General features: G+C 40.6%; 2 protein-coding genes and 2 non-coding genes across 7 annotated transcripts; all 4 read left to right on the top strand.

Annotated features, from left to right (window-relative positions):
- Positions 1-819: 819 nt before the first annotated feature.
- On the top strand, positions 820-13,076 carry tmc6a (transmembrane channel-like 6a). Of its 2 annotated transcripts, XM_019261037.2 has the most exons (22): positions 820-965; positions 1,257-1,372; positions 2,797-2,925; positions 3,016-3,177; positions 3,274-3,382; positions 3,473-3,554; positions 3,636-3,929; positions 4,022-4,152; positions 4,240-4,384; positions 5,204-5,347; positions 5,917-6,074; positions 6,528-6,609; positions 6,750-6,847; positions 6,934-7,029; positions 7,418-7,493; positions 7,597-7,730; positions 8,629-8,805; positions 8,992-9,070; positions 9,690-9,771; positions 11,109-12,775; positions 12,864-12,955; positions 13,057-13,076. In XM_019261037.2, exons 1-19 carry the CDS (start codon positions 910-912, stop codon positions 9,768-9,770), a joined length of 2,349 nt encoding a protein of 782 aa, XP_019116582.2. In that variant the 5' UTR covers positions 820-909; the 3' UTR covers position 9,771; positions 11,109-12,775; positions 12,864-12,955; positions 13,057-13,076. The 2 variants fall into 2 exon arrangements, with proteins under 2 accessions (XP_019116582.2, XP_019116583.2); XM_019261038.2 differs by having other exon boundaries at positions 9,690-12,775.
- Positions 10,363-10,435, top strand: trnav-cac (transfer RNA valine (anticodon CAC)). The gene has a single exon. It is a non-coding gene; the product is annotated as a tRNA-Val (tRNA).
- trnav-aac (transfer RNA valine (anticodon AAC)) lies at positions 10,743-10,815 on the top strand. The gene has a single exon. It is a non-coding gene; the product is annotated as a tRNA-Val (tRNA).
- A 1,307-nt stretch (positions 13,077-14,383) lies between the features above and the next one.
- Positions 14,384-18,197, top strand: cenpx (centromere protein X). 3 transcript variants are annotated; one of them, XR_003463303.1, is made up of 6 exons: positions 14,384-14,486; positions 14,858-14,909; positions 14,990-15,043; positions 16,329-16,417; positions 16,943-17,019; positions 17,139-18,197. XR_003463303.1 is itself a non-coding variant. In XM_019261041.2 (5 exons), exons 1-5 carry the CDS (start codon positions 14,451-14,453, stop codon positions 16,955-16,957), a joined length of 243 nt encoding a protein of 80 aa, XP_019116586.2. In that variant the 5' UTR covers positions 14,384-14,450; the 3' UTR covers positions 16,958-17,102. The 3 variants fall into 3 exon arrangements, 2 of the variants coding, with proteins under 2 accessions (XP_019116586.2, XP_019116585.2); XM_019261041.2 differs by lacking the exon at positions 17,139-18,197 and having other exon boundaries at positions 14,993-15,043; positions 16,943-17,102; XM_019261040.2 differs by lacking the exon at positions 17,139-18,197 and having other exon boundaries at positions 16,943-17,102.
- The last annotated feature ends 4,217 nt before the right edge of the window (positions 18,198-22,414 follow it).

Below are 22,414 nucleotides of genomic sequence, written 5' to 3'. Positions count from 1 at the left end.
GGGTCATTCAGACCGTTTCAGGTCAGCTGATGATCCACGATATTTACCGATATTTAGATTAACTAAGAGGTGGAATAAGCAGCACATCCAGCATGGCAGCATCCAGTGCTACATGCATACTTCCAGCTTCAAAACAGTGCTTTGGTCACTCAGGCTCTTCTTTATACTGTCATTGGTTGAGATACTTTAAGTTAACTTTATTACCATTACACAACTCTAACAGGACAAATTTACAGAGCCCCCAAGCCATCCCAGCATTTGTGATGTCCTCAAAAGATAAATTTGAATTTACCTTTGGGGACTTTAGGGGCTCCGTACAAACTAAAACAAGCACAACAGAAAGATATGAACGCTTCTCTGCTTGCTTCTTTTTGTAACTCAAACTCTTAATATGCTCGTATGCTTAGTGGAATAACTTTAACTTATGTACGCTATGTTTTATCTTATCTATATGTGTGTGATTGTGTCTTGTGTAGTCTTGTTCCACTACTACCCCAAGACTGGTTAAACGCTGTGTTGCAGTTCCTTACTGTGGCTTGTAGGGGGCGGTGCACACTTGTGTTTCTGAGTGCACGCAGGGCAACAAACTACTTCAAACCAACTTCAAGACTAGTATTATATCGTTTTATTTGTATTTATGTATTAAGTTTGTCCCTTTGGGCCCCCTATACAAGGCATGCCAGATATAACTGATTAGATTGGACTTTATGCAGATGCAGACAGATAACTTTGTGACAGTTACAAATAAGGCACATATGTGCTAAGAGAGAGAGAGAGAGAGAGAGAGAAGGAAAGGAAGTGTCACTTTAAGTGTTGTGACAATTAGTTAAGAATAGACAGTGACAGTGACAGTGACAGTGAGAAGCCCACAATGTGATGTATTGTTTGCAGTAGAGATCATTAGGAACAATGGCACACAGTGTGAGCTTCAGTGTCGACACTCTTGAAATGGATTCTGACTATGAGTAAGTTAATTAAATACTTGAATTTGAAAGTGGCTTTACTTGCTGTTTAGTTGTATTTGGCATTTGCTCTGCATCTTCCTACAAGCCAACATACTTTGTTTTAATCTCTATATATCTCAATATTTAATCACTATAAAATAGCAGCTAGAGTGTTGGAAGATAACATTTCAGTGCTTTCACAGCTACTGAGTTGCAAAAAGTCCCTGCATGGTAATTCACCATTGGAGAACGATACATACTGTGCTGAGGGTGCTCAGGGTCTTTGTTTTCTCTGCTTACTACTCTGTTCAGGAACCAGTTTGAAGGTGTACTAGATCAGTACCCTTTCCAGCCTGTTGAAGAACCAGCAGCCAGTGCCCAGAGGTGTCCTGAAACCCTAGAGATGGACATTGTTAGAGAATGCACAGGTACATACACAGAATATCTGCCGTGTACTGCAACTCAGTGGTGTGCACAGAGGGGGCAATTGTTGAAAAAAACCTGTGTCCTATCGGGAGGCAAAATGCACTAAATTGCCCTCTTGGGTGGAAAAAAAACTCAACTGCCCTCTTCTAAGTTCTGTTATTAGGCAGAGATGCCTATTGCATGTTTAAGGAAGAGCTACCTAACCACGTCTTGTGCGAATAGCTTTTCAAAGCCAGCAAGTCAAGTAAAAAGTTGGGTTAGCATTGCATATCAGGGTTTCCGCCAGGTTTAAGTTGACTCCCCGCCGGGCTAAGCATAAAAAAAAATGCTTTCTTGAAAATGCCATTTAAACTTCAGCTTGCAAGTAAATGATACACTTTACAATAAAAATAGATAATGCAGTCATCTGTGCAAAGCAGATTTCCTGAATTTTGTGAAGGCTAGATACATTTAGCTAATTTTAGAGATATGAATGAGCCGCAATTTTTTCCACAGAGCAATAAATGTGTCTCAGACCTTTTCAACAGCTATGGCTTAAGCTTTAATATTGTTTAATTTTAATTCAATTTCTTTTGTTGCTGTTAAACACAGCATTCAAGAAGGCACATTATCTGATTCTCTATAAGACTCTTCTTGAATTGTTGATTTAAGAAAAATGTGTGTTGAGTAAATGACATTTATAACAATGTATTACGTGGCCATATTTTAAATTCTCCAGTCAGCTTTTGGAATTTGGCTAAATATTGGTTTAATTCTCAGTTCCTTGATTCACCCCTGCCACGTGTAGCAATGGAGCAGCACGTAGCCTCATGCTTCGTCATAGTTTGTTTCTTTTGAGTTGTCGAATAAATTCTTTAAATGTGTATTGTTCCCTGTGTGATTTTATCACAGAGCCCTCTTGGGTGAATAAAATACATTCAACTCCAGAAGACTATTAGGACAGATAAATACTATGACACATTACTGTTGCAATGACGTTTATGTTGGACCCTTTGTTGATCTTTATTGAGCCAGAACTATATTTCACAGAACCAGTTTGGATTATGTGGTGCTAATATGGTTTTAAAATGCACTAGAATACAGGAAATGACATCTACTTAATTGAAAATGTTCTGGGGGAAGACCCGCAAACCCTTTTTCCTTGTTACATCCATGTTGCTTAACAGTCCACACAGTTCTTGTGAATGCTGATCCTAACAGCAACCTGAGTAGTCTGTCTAGTCTGTTTTAAGGCTATATAATGTGCCATTTGTATAACATATAAAAACGTGAGGACGCGCTATATGTGCTACTTTTTTTTCTTTCCGCCCCTGCCCTTCAAAAAGTCTGTGCACGCCACTGCAGCAACTTATGTTTCAATTGTAATATCTGTAGATTGAAAAACAGCAATGCAAATGTTTCTACAAGTAACATTGCTGCTGATTAGACGCCGACAGTGCAACTGTTCACATGAGAGACGAGTCAATTGGCCGGGAGGAGATGAACACTCTGCGAAGGTGCCACTGGTCGACTGCAACCCAGAAGGTCCTCTCCTCAATGCCCAGTCGGAGAGCTAGTGAGACAAAACCTTTCTGTCTAATCGTTTGTTCATTTATATATGTCAACTATTCCGTTTACTATTAAAACATATTCCTTGTCTGCACAGGGCCACAGAGTGGTATCGTAATTTCCCAGGGTGCCAGACAATCACCTCAGCCACGCCATCGGCAACCCCATCAGCAGACCTCCTCACATGCGTCCTCTCAACCCTCCAGACATATCCAGAATGACTTTGTCGAGGCAGACATGGAGGAAATCAATACTGAAGGTAGTTTGAAAATACGTTTCTCCAAAATGTACATAACTGTGGTCACTTAGTCAGCAGATCAGGTGCAGCAGATCATTTCTAACTTTTGGTTTACAGAAAACAACAAGGAGCAGTTGGTGTCGACCCTCAAAGGCCTCTCAGTAAGTGAGCGTATGCGCAAGCTGCGAGCTATGCCGCTTAACCTGGAAAACAAAATGGAAATCAGGTACATGTGGCACTGGAAATGTTCAATTCATGCCTGCAAAATAAAGCTACTAGTACTGTACTAACAATTTATTCACCCATCTTTTTTTAGGCGACTTGCTTTCACTGATGTAGCTGGACGTTCACTCATCCGCAGAAATATCCCATGCAAATGTCATCTGAGCATTTCTAGGGTGAGTCCAAATGACGTGCTTCATGATAAACCATTTTTGTTTGTGCATATCAGTCACACGCTCATGTTCTTCTCCCCTCAGACTTGGCGTCACTGTTTGTTCAGCTGCCTCCCTATCCTCAGTTCCCTGCAGTTGTGGCATTCACCCATGAAGAGGGTGAGCGGACGTTTTGGAACTGGAGTGCTCTCCTATTTCCTGTTTCTCCGGACTCTCCTGCTCTTTAACCTCCTCCTCTTTGTCATCAATGGTCTGTTCCTGGTCTTTCCCCAAGCTGTCAACCCTCCTTCTCCTTCGAACACATCTGTTCCTCCGACCACATCTGTTCCTCTGACCACATCTGTTCTCGACATTTTCATCAGCCTTCTCACAGGCACGGTAATATGGCTGTATATTAAATCAAGAGCAGTATACACATGCTTATTTCTCTCTTGCATCTGATCTCTGCTCCATCTTTTATCTCCGGGCAGGGTTACCTCTCTCACAGTTTGATGTTTTACGGGTACTACACCGAAATCGAAATGCCATACAACATACCTGCAGCCTACTTCTTAACCATCTGCATCACCTTCTTCATTATCTGCATGATCATCGTGTACAGGTTGGGCAATAAGTGAATTACTTCTGCATTCATTTTCTTTTAGTCCCTCTGTGGTGTGTATTTTATGGGTATATTGTTGCCTTGCAGAATGTCCACGTCTTATGGGAGAAGCTTATGTGTCCTCAAGTCTAACGGGAATCTGGCGACAAAAGTTTTCTGCTCCTGGGACTTTAAAGTCAGCAAGAAGACATCTGTGAGACTTCAGTCTGTGAAAATCAGCATTCAGCTCAAAGTATGCAATCATTTGAATATTCAGTCACTGAAGTATAAAGCCATTTTTGTATGTACAGACGACATGATGGTTCTACTTCTCAAAATGAAGCATCAGTGTTAATCATGCTTCAGTTTTTGCATAGTTGGTTTAGACACAGGAAGCATTGTAATGTGTTTTCACACTCCACTGGACGGTTTTTGTTTCTATGCCACTTACATTTATCAACATCTGAAAGTCTTTCATTAGTTTCAAATATGAATGCATTGTGCATTTTCTCTTTGACAGAAACCAGGACTTCAGATTTATAGATTATACAGCATACTGTAGATACATGCAGAATTTAGGATCCTCTTGAAAAAAGTCACAAACTGCATTTTACCAGATTTTGAAGCTGTAAATAATGGCTATACAGTGTAACCTGTGAGGTTTTTGGTGAAACTGAAAGCAAATATGAGCACAGGACAGCCACGTAACTAATAAATAACAGAGATGAGTTAAAGAATTTACGTGAAATTACAGAAGATTTAGTAACTTTCACTCCAAAAGAAAGTTAGGGTCTTTTGGTCTTCTGACAATCTGACTAATTATTTACAAAAGTACCATGAATAACATACAACCATTCATTGAACTTCTTATAACCTTTACACTAGTAAGTAGAATGGAAAATAACTAAACTGTGATGCCCAAATGTCGATTAGACTTACTCACTTAGTGAGTCAGTAGGTGGTCCAAGAAGACTGATGAGCTTACTTGCACATATGAAGGAAGGAAGTCACAGTGTCACAGTTCATTTAAATGTGGATGACTTACACATTACAAATGTTGCTTCTCCAACAGGAACTGCTGTCTGAATTGATCAACGGAGAAGACGAAAAGAACTGCATGAAGCGACTCTACAGGCTCGTAGTGCATCTGTTTATGTGGGTTGCATGCCTGGCCAGCATCTCCTTCGGTGCCATGGTAGTTCACTACTTGTCAGAGGTTAGAAAAAACTGCTGTGCAGCCAGACATGAAATACTTCATGCACAGATGACCAGCTATAGAAAACTGTGTAGAAATCGACAGCCACAAAAATAACCACCACTGTTTAAGTACTTCTCCTTTTTCTTTCTTGGTAAATTCTCACCCACATTTTCCTGTTTGTTTTTTTTTAAAACATAAAAATGTGTAAGAAGAATATGTTTATTGCAATGGTTCCAAATGTTTGCTGGCATAACTGCCACACGACATGATGTGCAAATATTATCTACTAACCATACTGGGGAAACTAGTATTTCATTGGTATATTATGAAAAACATGAATTTCGCCTATATCTTCACACCCTGTAATTTCCTGTTGTGCAAACTAAATATGCAAGTTAAATTCTAGAGGCACAAAATTGGAGTCACAATAATAATGTTGTGTGCAAGACAGAGCTTTACTGCAGGAGGCATAGCAGGATAAGCAAAAGCATTTGTGATGTCTGACTGCTGTAGAAAATGTATACTCAACTCTGCGTGTTTGTTCCCCCTTTCCTCTCACCGCGATTCTTTCGTCAATTCTTTCACAGAATACCATTAAGCCTAGTAATCCACAAGCACATGAGTTGCTCTTCATGTCTGCAGTGGTGTCAAGTATCAGTCTGTTGGTCCCTGGCCTTTTTAACCTGTGTGCTTGGTTTGAGGCTCATGACTCACCCAGTGTTGAAGTCTATGTCTCCATCATCAGGTGAGAACTGTGAAGCCACATCACGCTGGACATTCACCTTTTAAAAGACTCATGTATAACCACCTCGATTTGTGACAGCAGATGGGGAAATAATTTAGGCTAAAACATCATCATTTATCATTTAATAAATATCACTTATGTATAATAGTCGTGACATTCAGTGAGCTGAGTAAGTATAGATTAAAAAGAAAGCACATCGCATACAACTGTTAAATGAGATCAACCAGACTTACTTTACTCAGTCTTTTAAATCTGGATCATTAATGTCCATATTATCTCATCTTGTTAGATGACACAAAAACAAAAAAGTTAAATTACCTCCACTGAAAATACTTTCAATTACATCTATAGGCATTTCTAGATAGATAGTAACTGCATTTCTTTGACATATTACTTTACAACTATTATTACCATGTCTGTCAAATAGAAGATCTCATCTTTTTTTTCCCTCAGGAACCTGCTGTTGAAGATCAGTATTATTGGAGTGTTGTGTTTCCGCTGGCTCGTTAGGATTGCTAAGGAACCAGAAAGACTGGTGGTTACAAATATTCTCATTCTACATAATTATAAGTGTGACGCGACACTAAATTATGCATCATTAGCTTGTGACCTTAATTATTGTTATGACCTAACCTTACAAGACATTCTTTACATTTATGTTTCTGTTGTCCACAGTGTTGGGAGACTGTTGTGGGGCAAGAACTGTATTGTTTGCTCGTGATGGACTTTGTCTTCACAGTGCTTTACACTTTTTTGGGAGAGTTCCTGTGGAGGCAAGTTGGCGCTTTATCCACTAATCATGTAACTTTTATTCTCTTCTTTATACTGTTTATAAAACCATACAACATCTTCCCTCTAGGCTCTTTTCCAAACAAATGCTGAAGAGGAAAAGGAAGCCAGTGTTTGACATTGCTCGTAATGTGTTGGAGCTCATATATGGACAGACTCTTACGTGGTAATTGCACAACATTACACCACATACTTGAAACCCTCTGGTATCTAGCTGGATGAAAGCTTATAATTTAAAACTCATGCTGCATAACCGACTAAGAAACTTTAAGTTTAAATAGGTTTTCTTCTCTTTTTTTTTTTAAAAAAAGCAGTGTTTCTCTTTTGGCAATAGGTTGCAGATTGGCATTTTTATCAGTCCTGTACTATGCAGGTGTAATTTACATGCATGCAGCTGATACCCTCAACACTTAGAAATATGTGATAATGTACTTGTTCACAAGAAGCCATCACCTTAGATAGCAAATGCTTTTTTATACATACATACTGTATAGAGCTCTGCTCTCAGTTGGGTTTCCCTTATTTGTTATCTAACACATTTCGGTTCTTCCCAGGCTCGGGGTGCTGTTCGCTCCACTGCTTCCCGTAGTTCAGATCATAAAACTGTTTGTGCTGTTTTATATGAAGAAGGTTAGTACAGCAGGTGTTGTTTCAAAGATATAGTCATCATACAGTGCGTCTTCTCTGAAATGAACTGTCAGACTTAACATTCTTCGTCTGGTTTGTCCCACAGAGCAGTCTACTTCTCAACTGTCAGGCCTCTGGAAAGCCCTGGAGGGCCAGTCACATGACAACGATATTCATCTCTATTTTGTGTTTTCCGTCATTTCTTGGTGCTGCTGCGTGTGTCGGGTACATAATTGTGAAGTGAGTGCAACAATGCCCCCTCTCTTGTGATGCAAAGTTTTGACGAAACCAAGAAAGGATTGCGTGAATTCCACAACTTCAGACAGGGGCAGACCTTGACTATTAGAGGCCCTAAGCAAGATTTCGGCAAATTTCAGACACTACATAGTTTTCTAAAAATAACTTCTGAACACAATGGCTGTCAGTCATTGCATTTAAAGCATATTTAACATACGTACAGCTAACAGCATGTTAGATGAATGAATGAGTGTAGGTATTCCTGTCATTTCCCCTCTGATGTTTACGTTCTACACTTGTCATGCAATAACACTGTTACCCTTAAAGTATAGGGCTGAGTCTATATTCTGTTTGTTTTTTTTTGTCACAAATCCCATGAACTCCAAGTCCAAAACTAAGTATTATCTGTGTATCCAAAGTCTGATATAGCTTATTCCCTTGTGTGATAGATCTCCACTGTATACATCAGTTCCACTGGGTACCCAGCAAATGCAGAATTTATTCCTAATAGAATAGGGTATATTTCTAAGGAGAGTTAGATGGGAAGCTTGATCCAACTCTCATGCCTGTATGGTAAATATGAAGCTACCACAACCAGCCAGTTAAGTTAGCTTAGCACAAAGGCTATAAACAGGGGAAAACGTGTACAAAGGTAACACAACCTACCTACCAGCACCTTTAAAACCCACTCATCTACTAGAGGTGCTGGTAGGCAGATTTTGACAACTTTCCAGGCTTCGTACTAAGCTAAGCTAAGCACATGCTCAGGGGGTCTTATTTGAGGTACAAACACGAGAGCAGTAGCAATCTTCATTCTTCATCTTTATCATCTTTAAATCTAATGTCCTTGAGTTTGGAGTCCGAATATTTGAAGTGCTAATATTCAAATCCACATCCACAGGAGTAAACCCTCATCGGGGTGCGGCCCTTTCAGAAATCGCACCACAATGTTTCAATCAGGGCAGCTGTGGGCACAGGATCTAGAGAACACCCACTCAGGCTTGTATTGGCTCAGCCAGGCTTACAAGTATCTGGTGAAGAACCCAACGGTGTTATTCCTCATCTCTGGAGTCTTTCTGTGAGTGGTGACATGATCACAAACAAGGACTATTCAAGTTTCTTGTTGTCATAATGTTATGTAGTTAATTTTTTGTATTGTGGTGGTAATGTTGTTAGCCAAGTGTCTGGCTCCTTGAAACATATCTGAGCTACTGTACCTGAATACAGTTTATGCTCTTTAAATTGAAACTGATTTTTTTTTCAGAATGGTGATATACTTTCGCGCTCAAGTTGTTGATGGCCAAAGGAGACTCATCAGTCGGTTAGAAAAGCAAATTGAAAATGTACGTATGATCAAACTTTTTTAAAAACAAAACAAAACTTAGAGTCTACAGAGCCATGGTACAGTGCTGAGCTAACATCAGCATGATAACATGCTTACACCAACTATTTTAACAGGCTGAGGCTTAGTAGGTGTTATGTTTAAAATGTTCACCATTTTAGCTTGCTCATTAGCACTGAACACACTTTACAGCTGAGGGAATGTGATTAGTTTTGCAAGTATGTGGTCATTTAAAAATTGATGAAGTCATTACGATATCTCTTATTCATAGGTAATCCACATCGTAGATTCAGACATTTCAGTGGATAAATGAAAAACTTGAAACTTCTGGTGACAATAGAGAAAATATAAGGGGATCACCAAATTAAAAAAGAAATTATTCTTGCAGCAAAACTGATACTTGTACCAAACTTCATGGCACTCCAAAACAGCAAAAAATCAATAGGACTCAGCATCTGAACCCCATTAAGTAGTTGACATATTTCACTGAATAAGTCAAAATTTCGAACTGCTGGTGGCGCTACCGAGCCACAGCCACCCTGACTAACCATCATTGCCATCCAAAGAGCCATGTAGCTCTTATATATTAATATAAAATGTATTGTTTCTCTTGTATACAGGAAGGTAAAGACAAAAAGTTTCTCATCACCAAACTGCAAGCTATTTGTGAACAGAGTAGTCTTGTTTCCCCTCAGAGATAAGGTGGGTATCAGTTCTATATATACTGTTTGTGGTTGTAACCAGTGGTCAAAGTGAGTTTCTCTGCCAGTTAGATGCCAGTAACATCTCTCTCTAGTCTGTCTTGCTCTTGTCTAGCTCATGGTTTGTCTGCTTGGGCTGTATTTTGTAACCTTATAACTGAAAAAATTGAGAGAGAAATGCAACTATTTATTATGTCTGATAAATGCCAACGGGCAATGATGTTAATAAACTGCAGCCTGGAAAAGATTACATGAATGATGTGAAACTCGACCAGTCCAGTATACAATATATGGGTGTGATGGTTCTCCTTATAGATGCATTTAAATATATATTATCTGGTCTCTTAGTCAAGATTTAGTTATAACTAAGATGAAAAGCAATGGTTTGGCACTGACTTGATTAAATAGTCAACTTGGGATAGTGGGAGGACTGTTTCCAGCAGAAAGGACCTAGTGTGCCTGCAGCATTTGCTGTCAAAGTCCACGACCCAGCAACTATGACTGAATCCAGTTTAAAACCTCCCATCCCATCTCTCGGAAACAAAAATATACATCTCACACAGCATGAGGTCTAGGGAGCTCCTTTGTGCAGGTTTCCGTAGTGTAGTGGTTATCACGTTCGCCTCACACGCGAAAGGTCCCCGGTTCGAAACCGGGCGGAAACACACATCTTGTCTCATGTGAGTATTTCAGTGGAGATACTGTCCACTATACTAACGAGAAACGCCATGGTGCTGTTTTTGGCACGGAACCGAACTGGTGTCGCTGTTACATCGGTTCCAGGGACTATACAGGGAGACCTACCATTTCTGGATCGGCACTGCATCTTGTAGTGTAACAGCCATCCAGAGTGTTCTCCTCTTTGGTCGGGCATTTTGCAATCTGTTTGCGTTTGGAGGGGTTCACGGACCAGTTCTGTCCAGCATGTGGCTGCTTCTGGCTGCACCTGTGCACGCTCAGCTGCACGTACAGGTTTCCGTAGTGTAGTGGTTATCACGTTCGCCTAACACGCGAAAGGTCCCCGGTTCGAAACCGGGCGGAAACACAGCTTGTTATTTGTTGTTACACTGAGTCACGAGGTCAAATGGTCAGTTGACCCGACCTTGGGAAACGCTGCCAAGGTCGCCAGGAGGTCAGGCATGATTTCAATGGCTGTTCCTACTTTTAATTCTCTTTAACTTGCAGTACATTACCTATTTCTGCTTTGCACTTATTTCTTGTTCTTCTGCTCAGCCACTGACGTCTTTTTTTTTTTTTTGCTGTGGCTGCTGTTGTTTTTTTTAATTTTATTTTTTGAGTGGCTTCCATATTAAAGTCTCCACCTATTTTCCTCCCCAGTTTTGGCTGAACAACATACATACATAACAATGACAAGATATGATCCCATCCATGCTGAGATGGTTGCAACATCGTCAGGAATGTCACCATAGAGCTTCTGTTGTATATCAGGATGTAAATATTTTTTTATATGTGAAGTTATGTTTGAATTTATGAATAATTGTTTTTTAATGTGTTGTACAAAAAGACAATAAATCTATTTGAACAAAATTTTGATGTGCATTTGACAAATGTAGCTGTCCCCTTATGTGAAAACATTATTTACTTTATTTGTCCCCAACACAGCAACTATTCCTTCATGTTATTCATCTGAAAACATTTAACCTCTCCTGCATCATTTTACTTTGTGCTCCAAAAACAGTTGAGCAAGGTCTGAGATGAACTTACTCCTTTACAGTAGACAGTAGGCCACCAATCAAACACTCAGATCGGCCAAACCTCCACAGACAGCCTGAAATGTCTCTGAAGCTTAGACTATCCACCTGAACCACCATGTTTCTGAACAGACTAAAGCAGGTGAAATGCTGACTCTACACATTTTGCAGCCAGTATAGTTTCTCCTTCATGCTAGAGAGGAGTGAGTGAGGCAAGAAGGTTGTAATCTGCAACTACAGCGCTAGACGCCACAAAATCCTGACAATGATCCTTTAAGATGCAACTACCACTTTTATGTTTTAACAAACATCAAAATTAAACATCTGACCAAGATTTATGTTGTTTTTTGTAGTGTTTTATGTCATAAATGGAATATAAATGTGTGGCATATATGTTACACATTCACAAGTTCATCCACCAGAATGAAAAATAACACATAAATCAACTCGGCCTAAATGCTGCTTCCTGCAAGTTTCCCCCAAGCACTCTCTTCAGACAAACATTTCTAAAAAAAAATCCTATTTAAAGCAGAATGCACAGGAATGCAAGTTAACAGTCTGAGAATGAGCTTTTTGCGTGACCCCAAAGAGCATGACAATCAGGATTACTGAGAACAAGTTCATGACGTTACATGTGTGCTGAGAATACTGTGCAGCAATACATCAACATCAGGTGTGAATTCTTTGATGACAAATGACTATTCAGCTGATGTCTTGAAAAGATACCTAAAAATCAAAATAGAGGAGGTAGTATTGACTTGTGTTAATCATATAAACAGATTTCTTTATGTACAGTATGTATGTTTTATCATAAAAATTATAACCATGCAAACAGGTGCAGTACATTTGATTCACGCAGTTCATATAAGATCTAAATAAGATGAAAACAAGGGTCTAAAATGAAGGTGTGTGACTATTTCACTGGCTAAAAGAAAAACTAAATTCAAATAGTTTCTAGTAAAAAATAACCAGATAAACCTGAAAACATGATTGGCACATACATACACGTCACACGTTAAATGTTACAGCGTGTCATCTTCTCAGCAGCTCAATAATGTCAGCAATTCCCTAATAACATATATTCCACCTGGATGCAAAACAAGATGGGTAACATTTTGATGAGACACTCAAGCTTCTTTTGAAATTTCTTCCTATAATTTGGCAAGAAAAATTTGTGGGAGGAGATTCAATTGTTGTGACACTATATGAACCCACTCCTCAGCAGGTCCGTCTATACTTTGAGTCAGTCTACTTGGAACAACAGCTTGAGAAACATCGCAGCAATGGCCTCTGGTAAGTAACAGCAAGTTTAAATGTTGCTAATTTTGATACATTTTTCTCTCTTTTTTTTTAAACTTTTGACATTTCATCTTCCCTCCAGGTAACATGGAAGTGAACACAACATCTAAAAAGAGAGTGTACATCAGTCTTCCAAAAAAATACATGAGCCGTTTTGCTGAACATTATGAACTGGTAAATCAAATCTCTCATTTTCATATTTACAGGGAGCATCACCTATTTTCATCTTTTTGACCTAAGCTAAGCGAAGCTCATGATTTTCTACCATTTAACAGGATCATGGACTGGTCATAAAAGAGCTAAATCCCTACATAAATGAAGGATATATTCGAGCTTACTTTAGAGACTGGGGCACTGTCACAGCGTGTCAGGTAAGACTGAAATGCAGCTTTATTAATTAATTTGTTGATGTTAATGTGTTTTTGTATAAGTTATGAAGAGCTAGGAGATTTTGTAACCCAATTAAACAATTTCTCTTGATCTGCTGAATTGGATCCCAGATTAAGAAGAGTCCCAACCCGGGGCAGAATAAAGCAGTGGCCTATGTGAGGTTTTCTACAGAGGATGAAGCAGACAGAGCAGAATGGGCTGGTCCGCACTATATTGGAGGCGATGTGGAAGTCAAACGAGTCATTAGTCCAAAAGTAATGAGCTGGTTTTATGCTTGAAAAACTTTAATTTCATAGAAAGAAATGTTGATTAGCAGTATGCTTTTAAAAGTGTGCATTTGCTGTTTGTGTCCTCATCAGCTGACTGTAAAAAACTGTCTTTCAGACAGGAGATGAAGCAGAGGAGGAGACCAAAGCGGCCAGTACTAAACCTCGACCACGCCGTTCAATGGGTTTGGGCTACATACTGGAAGACGCTCAGTGGTTAGATGACCAAGACGAAGAATAAACAAATGCTGTGCAATTTTGCTAAAGTTTCAAACCATAAATTCATGTGTACATTAATTTAGATTATAATCTAATGTGGCTCCATCATGGGCCACAATAGGCTGCAGGGTGAAAATATTCTGAAAACACAAGGAAATATAATACATATAGACACAAAACATCATATCATCATCAACAAGTATCATAGGGCACAGAAGGATCCCTCCTCTGTGGCTCTTCCTGAGGTTTCTTCCACCTTTTTCCCTGCTAAAAGGGTTTTTTGTGGGCAAGTTTTTTCTCACTCAAACCGAGGGTCTAAGGACAGAGGGTGTCACTTCCTGTACAGAGTGTAAAGCCCTCTGAGGCAAATGTACTTTGTGACTTTGGGCTATACGAATAAAATCTGATTTGATATACATGGTTTTGACAGCTTCACTGTTTTTTTTTTTGCTTTCAGGATTTTTGTTGTTATGTTATGTTTCTTTAAAACATGGGACAATCGCATTAAACAAACAAATATTGATATAAAGTGTGAATGTAAACTACAAAATAAGGTACAAATGTAGTGAATTGTAAATGTAATTTAAATGAATTAATTGGAAATCATTTAGAGTTGCTTGAAAGGATGTGACTCACACAAAGCTAATATATATTTATTTAATTTAATTTATTTTTTAATTTTCAAAATAAAATATCGATCGCCGTCTGTGGAAGGCGGTGCGACTGACTGACGTCACGGATCAGTAGCCAATCACTGCGCAGAGCGCCAAACGTCTCTCACGGTGTAAACAAACATGGCGGAGAAAGACGCAGAGATTGGGTTCAAAAAGGTAAGAGCAAGACTATTACTGCTTTTATTATAATTATCTACACGTACTCGGGTTTCTTCTGTGGTTAAATACAAACAAAGGTTGCTTTTGTTTTCCGCTGAGTCTCATTCATTCAGTCAAATCGAGCATTCACGCCGACAGAGCGTAAAAAAAAAACGTTTCTGATCCGTCTGAGCGGCGATTAAACTTCACCCCTCGCTAAAACACGATTAATTGTATTAAAACAATGTACGCCGAATGAAAGAGCGGTTCGTAATGATTCAGAAAAAGTCACATGTAGTCTGGGATAACATCAGCTACTGTCGCCGACACACTACAGCTCGTTAAATTCACATTGTACCAAAGGGAGTTTGGTGTTATCTCATTCACAGGACACGGTCAGCAAACTCCTGACAGGTTTCTTCAAAGAGGACAAAACCAGGCGTGAGTTGTATAAATATTGTCCCTGTATTGACTCATCACACAGCTGTTGTATATTTTCATTAAACGTGACTCTGTTACAGTAGGTGGTGATGCTGCGCTGCTCATGGCAGAGATGCTCAGGGTGTTTGTCCAAGGTAAGGAGTTTCATTGGGCACAGGATTAGTTTGACTTTGAATACATATGCCAGACTTCACTAAATCAGATTTTCAGCTCTGTAATTTCCCACTTTATATCAGGGTAAATACCTATAATTATTAGGAAGTTTGTGCTGATATTAAAAAATGACACTCACTTCTACATCGCTGCTTGATAGAGCTAAAATTATAATCAGAAATACTTTAATAATCCTACAAGCCTGTCCCATCCCGACCCTCCTCTGCATCCTCAGTGTGTTTTCCTGGTATATCGGCTGGTCTTGCTGCTATGCTGGCCTGCATTAGCGCGATCAGCTGTTCCTCGGAGGAAACAAAGTTAAGTTATGTCCAGGTGGAAGCGGCATTTTAAAAAACAACACGAAGAAAAAACACGACAAAAAGCACAAAAACTCTGCAAAAATAACCCTGCCAGAGAGGGCAGGACTCCACAGAGCCACAGCGAAGAAAACAAAAACGAACAAAAGAGAAAAAAGTCAAAAGCGACCTCAAAGGCTGGAGCAGCGTAACAGCTTCACCCAAGATCTAATAAAAAGACTATATCCCCAATGCAGATGAATTTCAGATAACATAAGATGATGAAAGGACAAACATGCTATTGGCTGTATTTTAATCACAAAATGCATAGGAAGCAGCACAAGGTTTAATGTGCCCGACTGTATTACTGTGAGCAGGCTGCTACACTTCGACCATATGGACCTTTAAACGGTAAATGGACTTTTCTAGTCTTCAGCTTTTACACTACATATCTCATTCACACACACTAAGGTGTCCCCACACATGCACACGACGACGGTGCAGCCTTCAGGAGCAATTTGGAGTTCAGTTATAGAGGAGCCGATCATCTGATCCACCACCTGAGACTCATCAAAGCCTCATTTCAAAGCAAAAGTGTCGTCTCATGTTTTATCCTCGAAACACAGTGCAGTACACACACTAATATAAATGACTATAAATGAACTTTCCATTTGCTGAGCTGTCAATATCACACTCACCTGTAATCAGCGGTTTCAAGCCTATGATGTGACTGACTAAGAGTTTTTATTCATCGAACACCTGCCGATCTACATTCACCTTCACCCGGCTCTTCTGCATGTTGCGCATAAACCAAAAATAAAAGGTGTGCATAGAAACGGACCCAACATAGACTTGGTGTATTATAAAATATGATTTAAAAAAACAGTAATAAAATAAAAAAACATTCAGATATCAGAAAGCTTAAGACTGCTCGATGATGAATCTGTAAACTGTAATCTCATTTTTCCAGAAGCTGCGGTGAGATCGCAGAAACAAGCTGAGTCTGAAGACTGTGACCAAGTAGACATCGAGCACTTTGAAAAGATCCTACCTCAGCTGGTGAGCAGTTCAACAAAATCAGGTTTTTAATGTGTTATTCAGGAGCCATAAATATTAATCATGCTCTGCAAAGGCGTCTCCACTGTTCTGTGTAATTTGTATCAGTTGCTTATAGACCAGCGAGACATTTCAGGAAATGGTACTTGTGAATTCTTGAGATTGTTACCTGTGCAGCTAATATGCAAATACATTGTTTCACCTGCAGTATGGAGCCTTCTTCCATGTTACCATTGTCAAAGTTCTTGTGTTTGTATCCTTAATATATTGTTGGTAAAGTTTTGTCGATTTTAGTATTTTCACTAAATTGCTGTTCACATTTCAACTACAGCCAAACATCGACAATGATTCAGTGTGTGTTTGTGTATACAGGTGATGTTTTAGATTTAAAAAAAGCTGAAATATCAAATGCTGGTTGGACAATAAGAGCAATCAAAAAATTGGACATAAGACAAATCTCACTTGTACACAAGGTTTTCATTTTCAGTATTAACCTCTAATGCTGTTTTATCTCTTTTTCCGATGCAGCTGTTGGACTTCTAGCTCGCTGATGCCACAAGATGGAGCCAGAGTGCTGCCTTCCGTCTGAGTTTCCACATCTACATGTTTGGCTTCACTACATGTTTATATTTTCTGCGTTAACTGCAATTTCACTTAATTCTGAGATTACAAGATATCTCGTTCTGTATTTATTGGAGTTGTTTGATTTTTTTTTTTTTTTAAGTGGAAAGCAGCAGCGCTGTCCGCCCGCCTCCTTGCCACCACCAATAAGGCCCACCTGTGCTCCTCTGTGCAACAACAGGTGCTTCCAGCATGCTCCATGGCGCCCTTCATCAAAGCCTCCTGGAGCAGTTGGAAGCAATTAGAGTAATAAGGGGAGCAGCCAGTCCCTTAGATGATGACAAGTGCCAGGAAAAAAGGAGTACCCCCTCCGGCCACTTTGAAGTTCCCTTTTGCTGTCCTGCGATGTTTAGTTAGAGGTGGGGGGAAGGGCAAAGGGGACCTCTGGCACAGGGGGAAAGCTGAATGGGAGTGTGCGTGCACGAATGTGTGCATGTGTTAGCCAAACACGACCAGAGACCACACGCGTAGATATTCTGTTTGAAAGGAAACATAACAAAACACATTGGAACATGGTCCAAGAAGAGCAGGGTGTAATTCTGAAGGTAAATAAACAAAAGAGGCGAGTAGTAGAGGTGCTTTCTCTCCTTTCATCACAGCAGAGGGGGAAGTTGGGCCTGCGAGGGAGAGGGTAATGTGGGGTTTTCTAACCCGAGTGCCTCTGATGGTTTTCCACCAGTGGTGTATTTGACCGACGTGTCTTTACTATGAGTCAGCATAGCTGTTCTACACCTCACACTATTTATTTGTGTGGCTCTCGGGTGACTCACTACACTTACAAATGCTGCTCACATACAGCTGGAAGCAACTTGGTCTTAAGTCCAGGCTCAGATAGGTGCTCAAGGACACAGCACCTGGAGTTTGACCCAGCACCTTTTTAGTGTGGCCCAGGCTGGATTTGTGTTTCCCAGGAGTAACTTCCACAGCAGGCCCTCAGGAGAAGGCGTCTTTGGTCGAATGTTAAGTTTAATGATGCCGTGAGGACCATTAGCACAAAAATACTTTTTGTGAAGTAAATTAATTTGTTGGGTTAATAACAGTCAAGTCGTGACCTGGGGTTTTGAGTAGAGAGCCACCGCTTTGACAACCTGCTCAGTCAGGTGAAACGTTGCAGTTTTCTGATATAAAACCACATTTTTTTGCTAAAACAAAGTACAATATGTCCTTAAACCACATTTTTTTGCTAAAACAAAGTACAATATGTCCTTATGTCTTACCATGGCAAGAAATGAAATCATAAAAGGTGAAGTTTTGGATATAGTAGCAGTATTATAAAGCCTTTCTGGAGGTTTACTAGAGATGAAATGGATCTTCTCCAACTGTCAACCTTCGCAGATGAAATAAAAACAATTATTCTGTTGGATCTCTCACAGGTTGTGTTTTTTTTCTTTTCCACAATATGAGCTGTTGGAAGGTCTCGGTACTGGCAAAGTAGTGCACTACTGTACAACTTTTCTCCTTATGCATCTTAGTGGAACAAATTACATCTGAAGGCAGTATTATTAAACATACGAAAGCAGTTAGGACAAGAATGGGGAGGGGCGTTGAAGAGAGTAATGAGTTAAAGCTTTTCTTGATCATACATTAAAGGCAGGGAGTGTCGACAGCCAGTCCAGACGCTTTGGAGAAGCTCCGGAGTGAGAAGCTTTTCCCAGGAGACAGAGACGGATCTGTCTCCAGTCTTCTGGCTGGTCTTTGGACAGTGCTGCACATGGGATAAGGCTCTCATCATTGCCTGAAGATATCTGGCTGATTGTAGCCATCGATATCAATAGTGATTTTACGGACGAGCCAGAACGATTCTTCAGCTTTGACTTATACACTGAAAGTCACTCACAAACCATCAGTGTGAGTGAGCTGTGTTTGGGCAAAGCTCGACCTTCCTTGGACAGTTTGCATAACAGCTTATTTATAATAAATCATACCATCGTGATAAAGTCTAAGTTCTTGAAATACCTCTCCTCTGTGGGCTTTTTTACTATCATACATTTTTATGGAAAATGTATGATACGGCTGTATAGTAACAGTAACAGTAAATGAGGTTTGGGGTGACGTTTGTCTGGGGTGGAGTCTCTGACGGTATGTTAGGATTATGTCAGATTTTTCTCCTTAATTGCCCACTCACTTGTCTATGGTTGTTTTTTTTCTGTCAGAATGACACAGATTCTCCCAATTCTCCAGCTTTCTGTCATCTCAAAGCTCCTTTCTTCTCGGGCCCAAAACTAGGGTCCCGTCTATGACAAGTGATCATAATACACCCATTTCCCTGACTGCTGGCCCTTCCTGAGATGACTGTAACAACGTCCAAGCAGGCGAAATCTGGAGAGTATGAGCTACATGAAAGTTTATAGGCTTATATGGCACATAAAACGTTCACTTTTATCGTGAATGTGTGCATAAAAACATTTACTGTACCATATACATCATTTTCATTAGTAATGCTGCAAGTCTTTGCTCTTTATAACTGACAGACTTTGTACTTTTTTGAACTGCGGGTGAAACATTTGGTTGATGGCATGAAGTCTGGAACAGACAAATAAGTTGTCATGAAAGCACCTGGTACCAAGAAATCTTAATCCAAGCTACAGGTGTCATCTGCCATATCAGTGCCATATTTAACCCCATTACAAATGTTTGTGAGTACTTACATAATAAATATGTGATGGCATACATCTGTTCTCAGATGTTTGTGTGCATGTATGTGCTTGCATGTATGTTGTGCTTGATCTGGGGCTGTGATGCATTAGTGCTGGGGAGACAAGAGGCCCTTGTGGCCCCCTCATGGGCATAGAGCTGTCTAACCATAGAGGAATGCTGCAGGGGACACAGAGTGAGTGCATTCCTCTTAGATGCACCACACGCACACGAAAAGTTACGAGCATTCACAGCACTGTCAAAAAACAAAACGCGGTCTCAGGCATTTCTGTGCGCATGCGTTAGTACCGAAAAACTTGCGTGTGTGTGTGGGGAGAATGCAAATACATGACTGTATATACTGCTGTGATATGCGGGTTTCCTGGAGGCCCCGGGCCTCTCTGAGGGGCCTGGTGTCCTCAGGCTAAGCTTTGTTAAGGAGCCACGGGGCCCATGCCGGGGATGATTAGAACATACCTGGCAGTTTGAGCCACTTGGGCGCTCTGCTGGGATCACTCCTAACTGGTTGTGGCGCTTGGCTGTTAGTCCGAGGCTGAAGATGGTCTGCTGCTGTGCTCTGTGTATCGGCCAGGGCTTTGGTAGCCACAGGGGGCGGAAAGGATTCTTCCGGAACCAGTGAGGTGGATGATAAGGTCAAAGACCTTGGCATGCAGCTGAAGAGGGAAAAGGGAGCAAGAGAGATGTACAATTAGGCCCGCAGCTGGGTTATTTCTGGAGCCCTGTACTACTACCTTAACTGTATTACCCTCCTCTTCCACCCCAAGTCCCCTCTACTCTCTGTTTCCACCTCCCTCCTTTGTGTGGTGGCCTACATGGTCAGGGCACAGGCAATAACAACAGAGTAATCCCCTTACATAACACTGCACAAACTCAACGAAACAAGACCGTTCAATTAAGTTTTGGAGCGTCATTTCGGTCAAGGTGACGTCAAAAGGGGGTGTGTATGGGGGGGTGGGGTGGAGGTGGACTCGTACCCCAATTGAGCTGACTGTAGTAGAGGTCAGCAGAGCGCTCTATTTTTAGGTTGTATCGTAAGAGATGATATAAAAATAGTCCAGCACTGACCCTCACAAGATCCGTCAGTCACGCTTAGAGAAGCTGTGAGCTTGAAGGTCACACACTCACAATGATGAAAGGCCTGATGTTTGATGATATTTAAAAAGGAGCAAGTAATGACCAAAATCTCTTTAGCTGGTGGCAGGTGGCACAGTGTGAGCTTGCCCTTTGTTAGACTTGTTAAAGGACTTCATCAGCAGATATGTGAAGCCCTTGGCGACGGGATAATATTTACTACAATAACACCATACATATTGTGTGGGAAAATGTGGTGAATAAAACTGAATAAAAACAAACAAGCTGCCCGACTTTGATGTCAGATTTGAACTATTATGGAGATCAGGCTGATATTAGAGTTTTTTAGCTTTAGCAGGAAGCCAGTGTAAACAAGAGTAACGGGTACTTTTCCACGTATTGTATTGGGTCAAACAAGTCTGTCTAAAGTTCCCTCCACAAGTCCAGATGCCAGCATGTTAACTGTCCTCACAGTGGTCGGGGGCACCGGAACTCTAAATTAGCCCTTGCAAGTCAACAGGACAGCTTTCATGTCAACAAGGACTCATGTCAGATTGCAGGAGAGGTCAGGATGTACGGGTCAGAGGTCAGGATGCAGTGTTGGTCTTTGTCTTTAACAGCTTCCTGCCTGCTGTGTTGTGCAAACCTGAACGGTAATCCCTTGTGATACAGGTTCAAAGCAAAGAGATTGCCTCACTCCCTGGAACAGGTATGCGACTCATCACTGCACCATTGATCTACTAATACTAGTGCTGCATCAAGGCTCTCTGTGGCCTTACCCACAATTAGGAAAAACCTTTAGATTTTGGTTTATTTTTAGCATGTTGGTCTATTTCTGAGTAGGTTACTTGAGAGAGATGGACTGGCAGGAAGTTTTATACAGGCATTTTTGTTCCCCAGAGGATGAATCCTACTGACTTGACTTTTACTCTAGCACACAGCTTAACCTCTTGCTAGCATCGCTGTAGGCTATTAACGCTGAACGTGGTCCAACGCAATACAGGAGAATAGTAAACATGATTGATCAGATCAAGTAGTTTTTCTAGACCTCTAAGCCAAAAGAAATCATCTTGAAATATGTAGGATTTACAGCAGCTAAGTTCACAATTTATTTGACAGGTATTTACTTCAAACAAATCCTAAAGCACAACTTTTGAGTTCCCAAAGTGGGCCCTTCATAATTTATTTGATCTTTGACATGAATGTTTCATTTCAAAACATATAACAAGTTGCGCCGATGCTCCTGCTCACCCTCAGACTTTGAAGGTGCACCTGTTTCTGCACATGTGTATGTCTGTAGTGCTGCAGGGAAGGTGAAACTCCGGGGTCAATAGGAAACACAGCAGGGGTGCTTCGCTGCAAGGTGTCTCTTTTTCTCTTTGAGAGCAAGACAAATGGAAGAGGCAACTGAGGCTCTTTTTGTTTCTCTGGCATCAAAAAGAGCAGGGTGACCAGAAGAGGTGATTTACCAGCCTGTCTTAACATCAGACTGGAAATAAACCAGAGCTGCTGGAAACACGCTGACCTGGAGGAGCAAGACGGGGATGGACTTAATGCACAGTTTTACATCACACGAATGGAGCCCGGATGATGAATGATTACTGCTGCAGCCGACAGTTGGGTCTGAAATGTGTCTGCAGATCACATGATTTG

This window comes from Larimichthys crocea, chromosome XII (assembly GCF_000972845.2).
Source record: "Larimichthys crocea isolate SSNF chromosome XII, L_crocea_2.0, whole genome shotgun sequence".
Taxonomy (NCBI): domain Eukaryota; kingdom Metazoa; phylum Chordata; class Actinopteri; family Sciaenidae; genus Larimichthys; species Larimichthys crocea.
Note: the sequence above shows the minus strand (reverse complement) of the source record. Positions and strands in the feature narration are given on the sequence as shown.

Coding starts and splice junctions, on each gene's coding strand:
- tmc6a (XM_019261037.2), top strand. CDS start 910: ATGGCACACAGTGTGAGCTTCAGTGTCGACACTCTTGAAATGGATTCT. Junction 1,373..2,796: donor CATTGTTAGAGAATGCACAG/GTACATACACAG, acceptor GCTGCTGATTAG/ACGCCGACAGTGCAACTGTT. Junction 3,930..4,021: donor TCAGCCTTCTCACAGGCACG/GTAATATGGCTG, acceptor ATCTCCGGGCAG/GGTTACCTCTCTCACAGTTT.
- cenpx (XM_019261040.2), top strand. CDS start 14,451: ATGGCGGAGAAAGACGCAGAGATTGGGTTCAAAAAG. Junction 14,487..14,857: donor CAGAGATTGGGTTCAAAAAG/GTAAGAGCAAGA, acceptor TCTCATTCACAG/GACACGGTCAGCAAACTCCT. Junction 14,910..14,989: donor CAAAGAGGACAAAACCAGGC/GTGAGTTGTATA, acceptor ACTCTGTTACAG/TAGGTGGTGATGCTGCGCTG.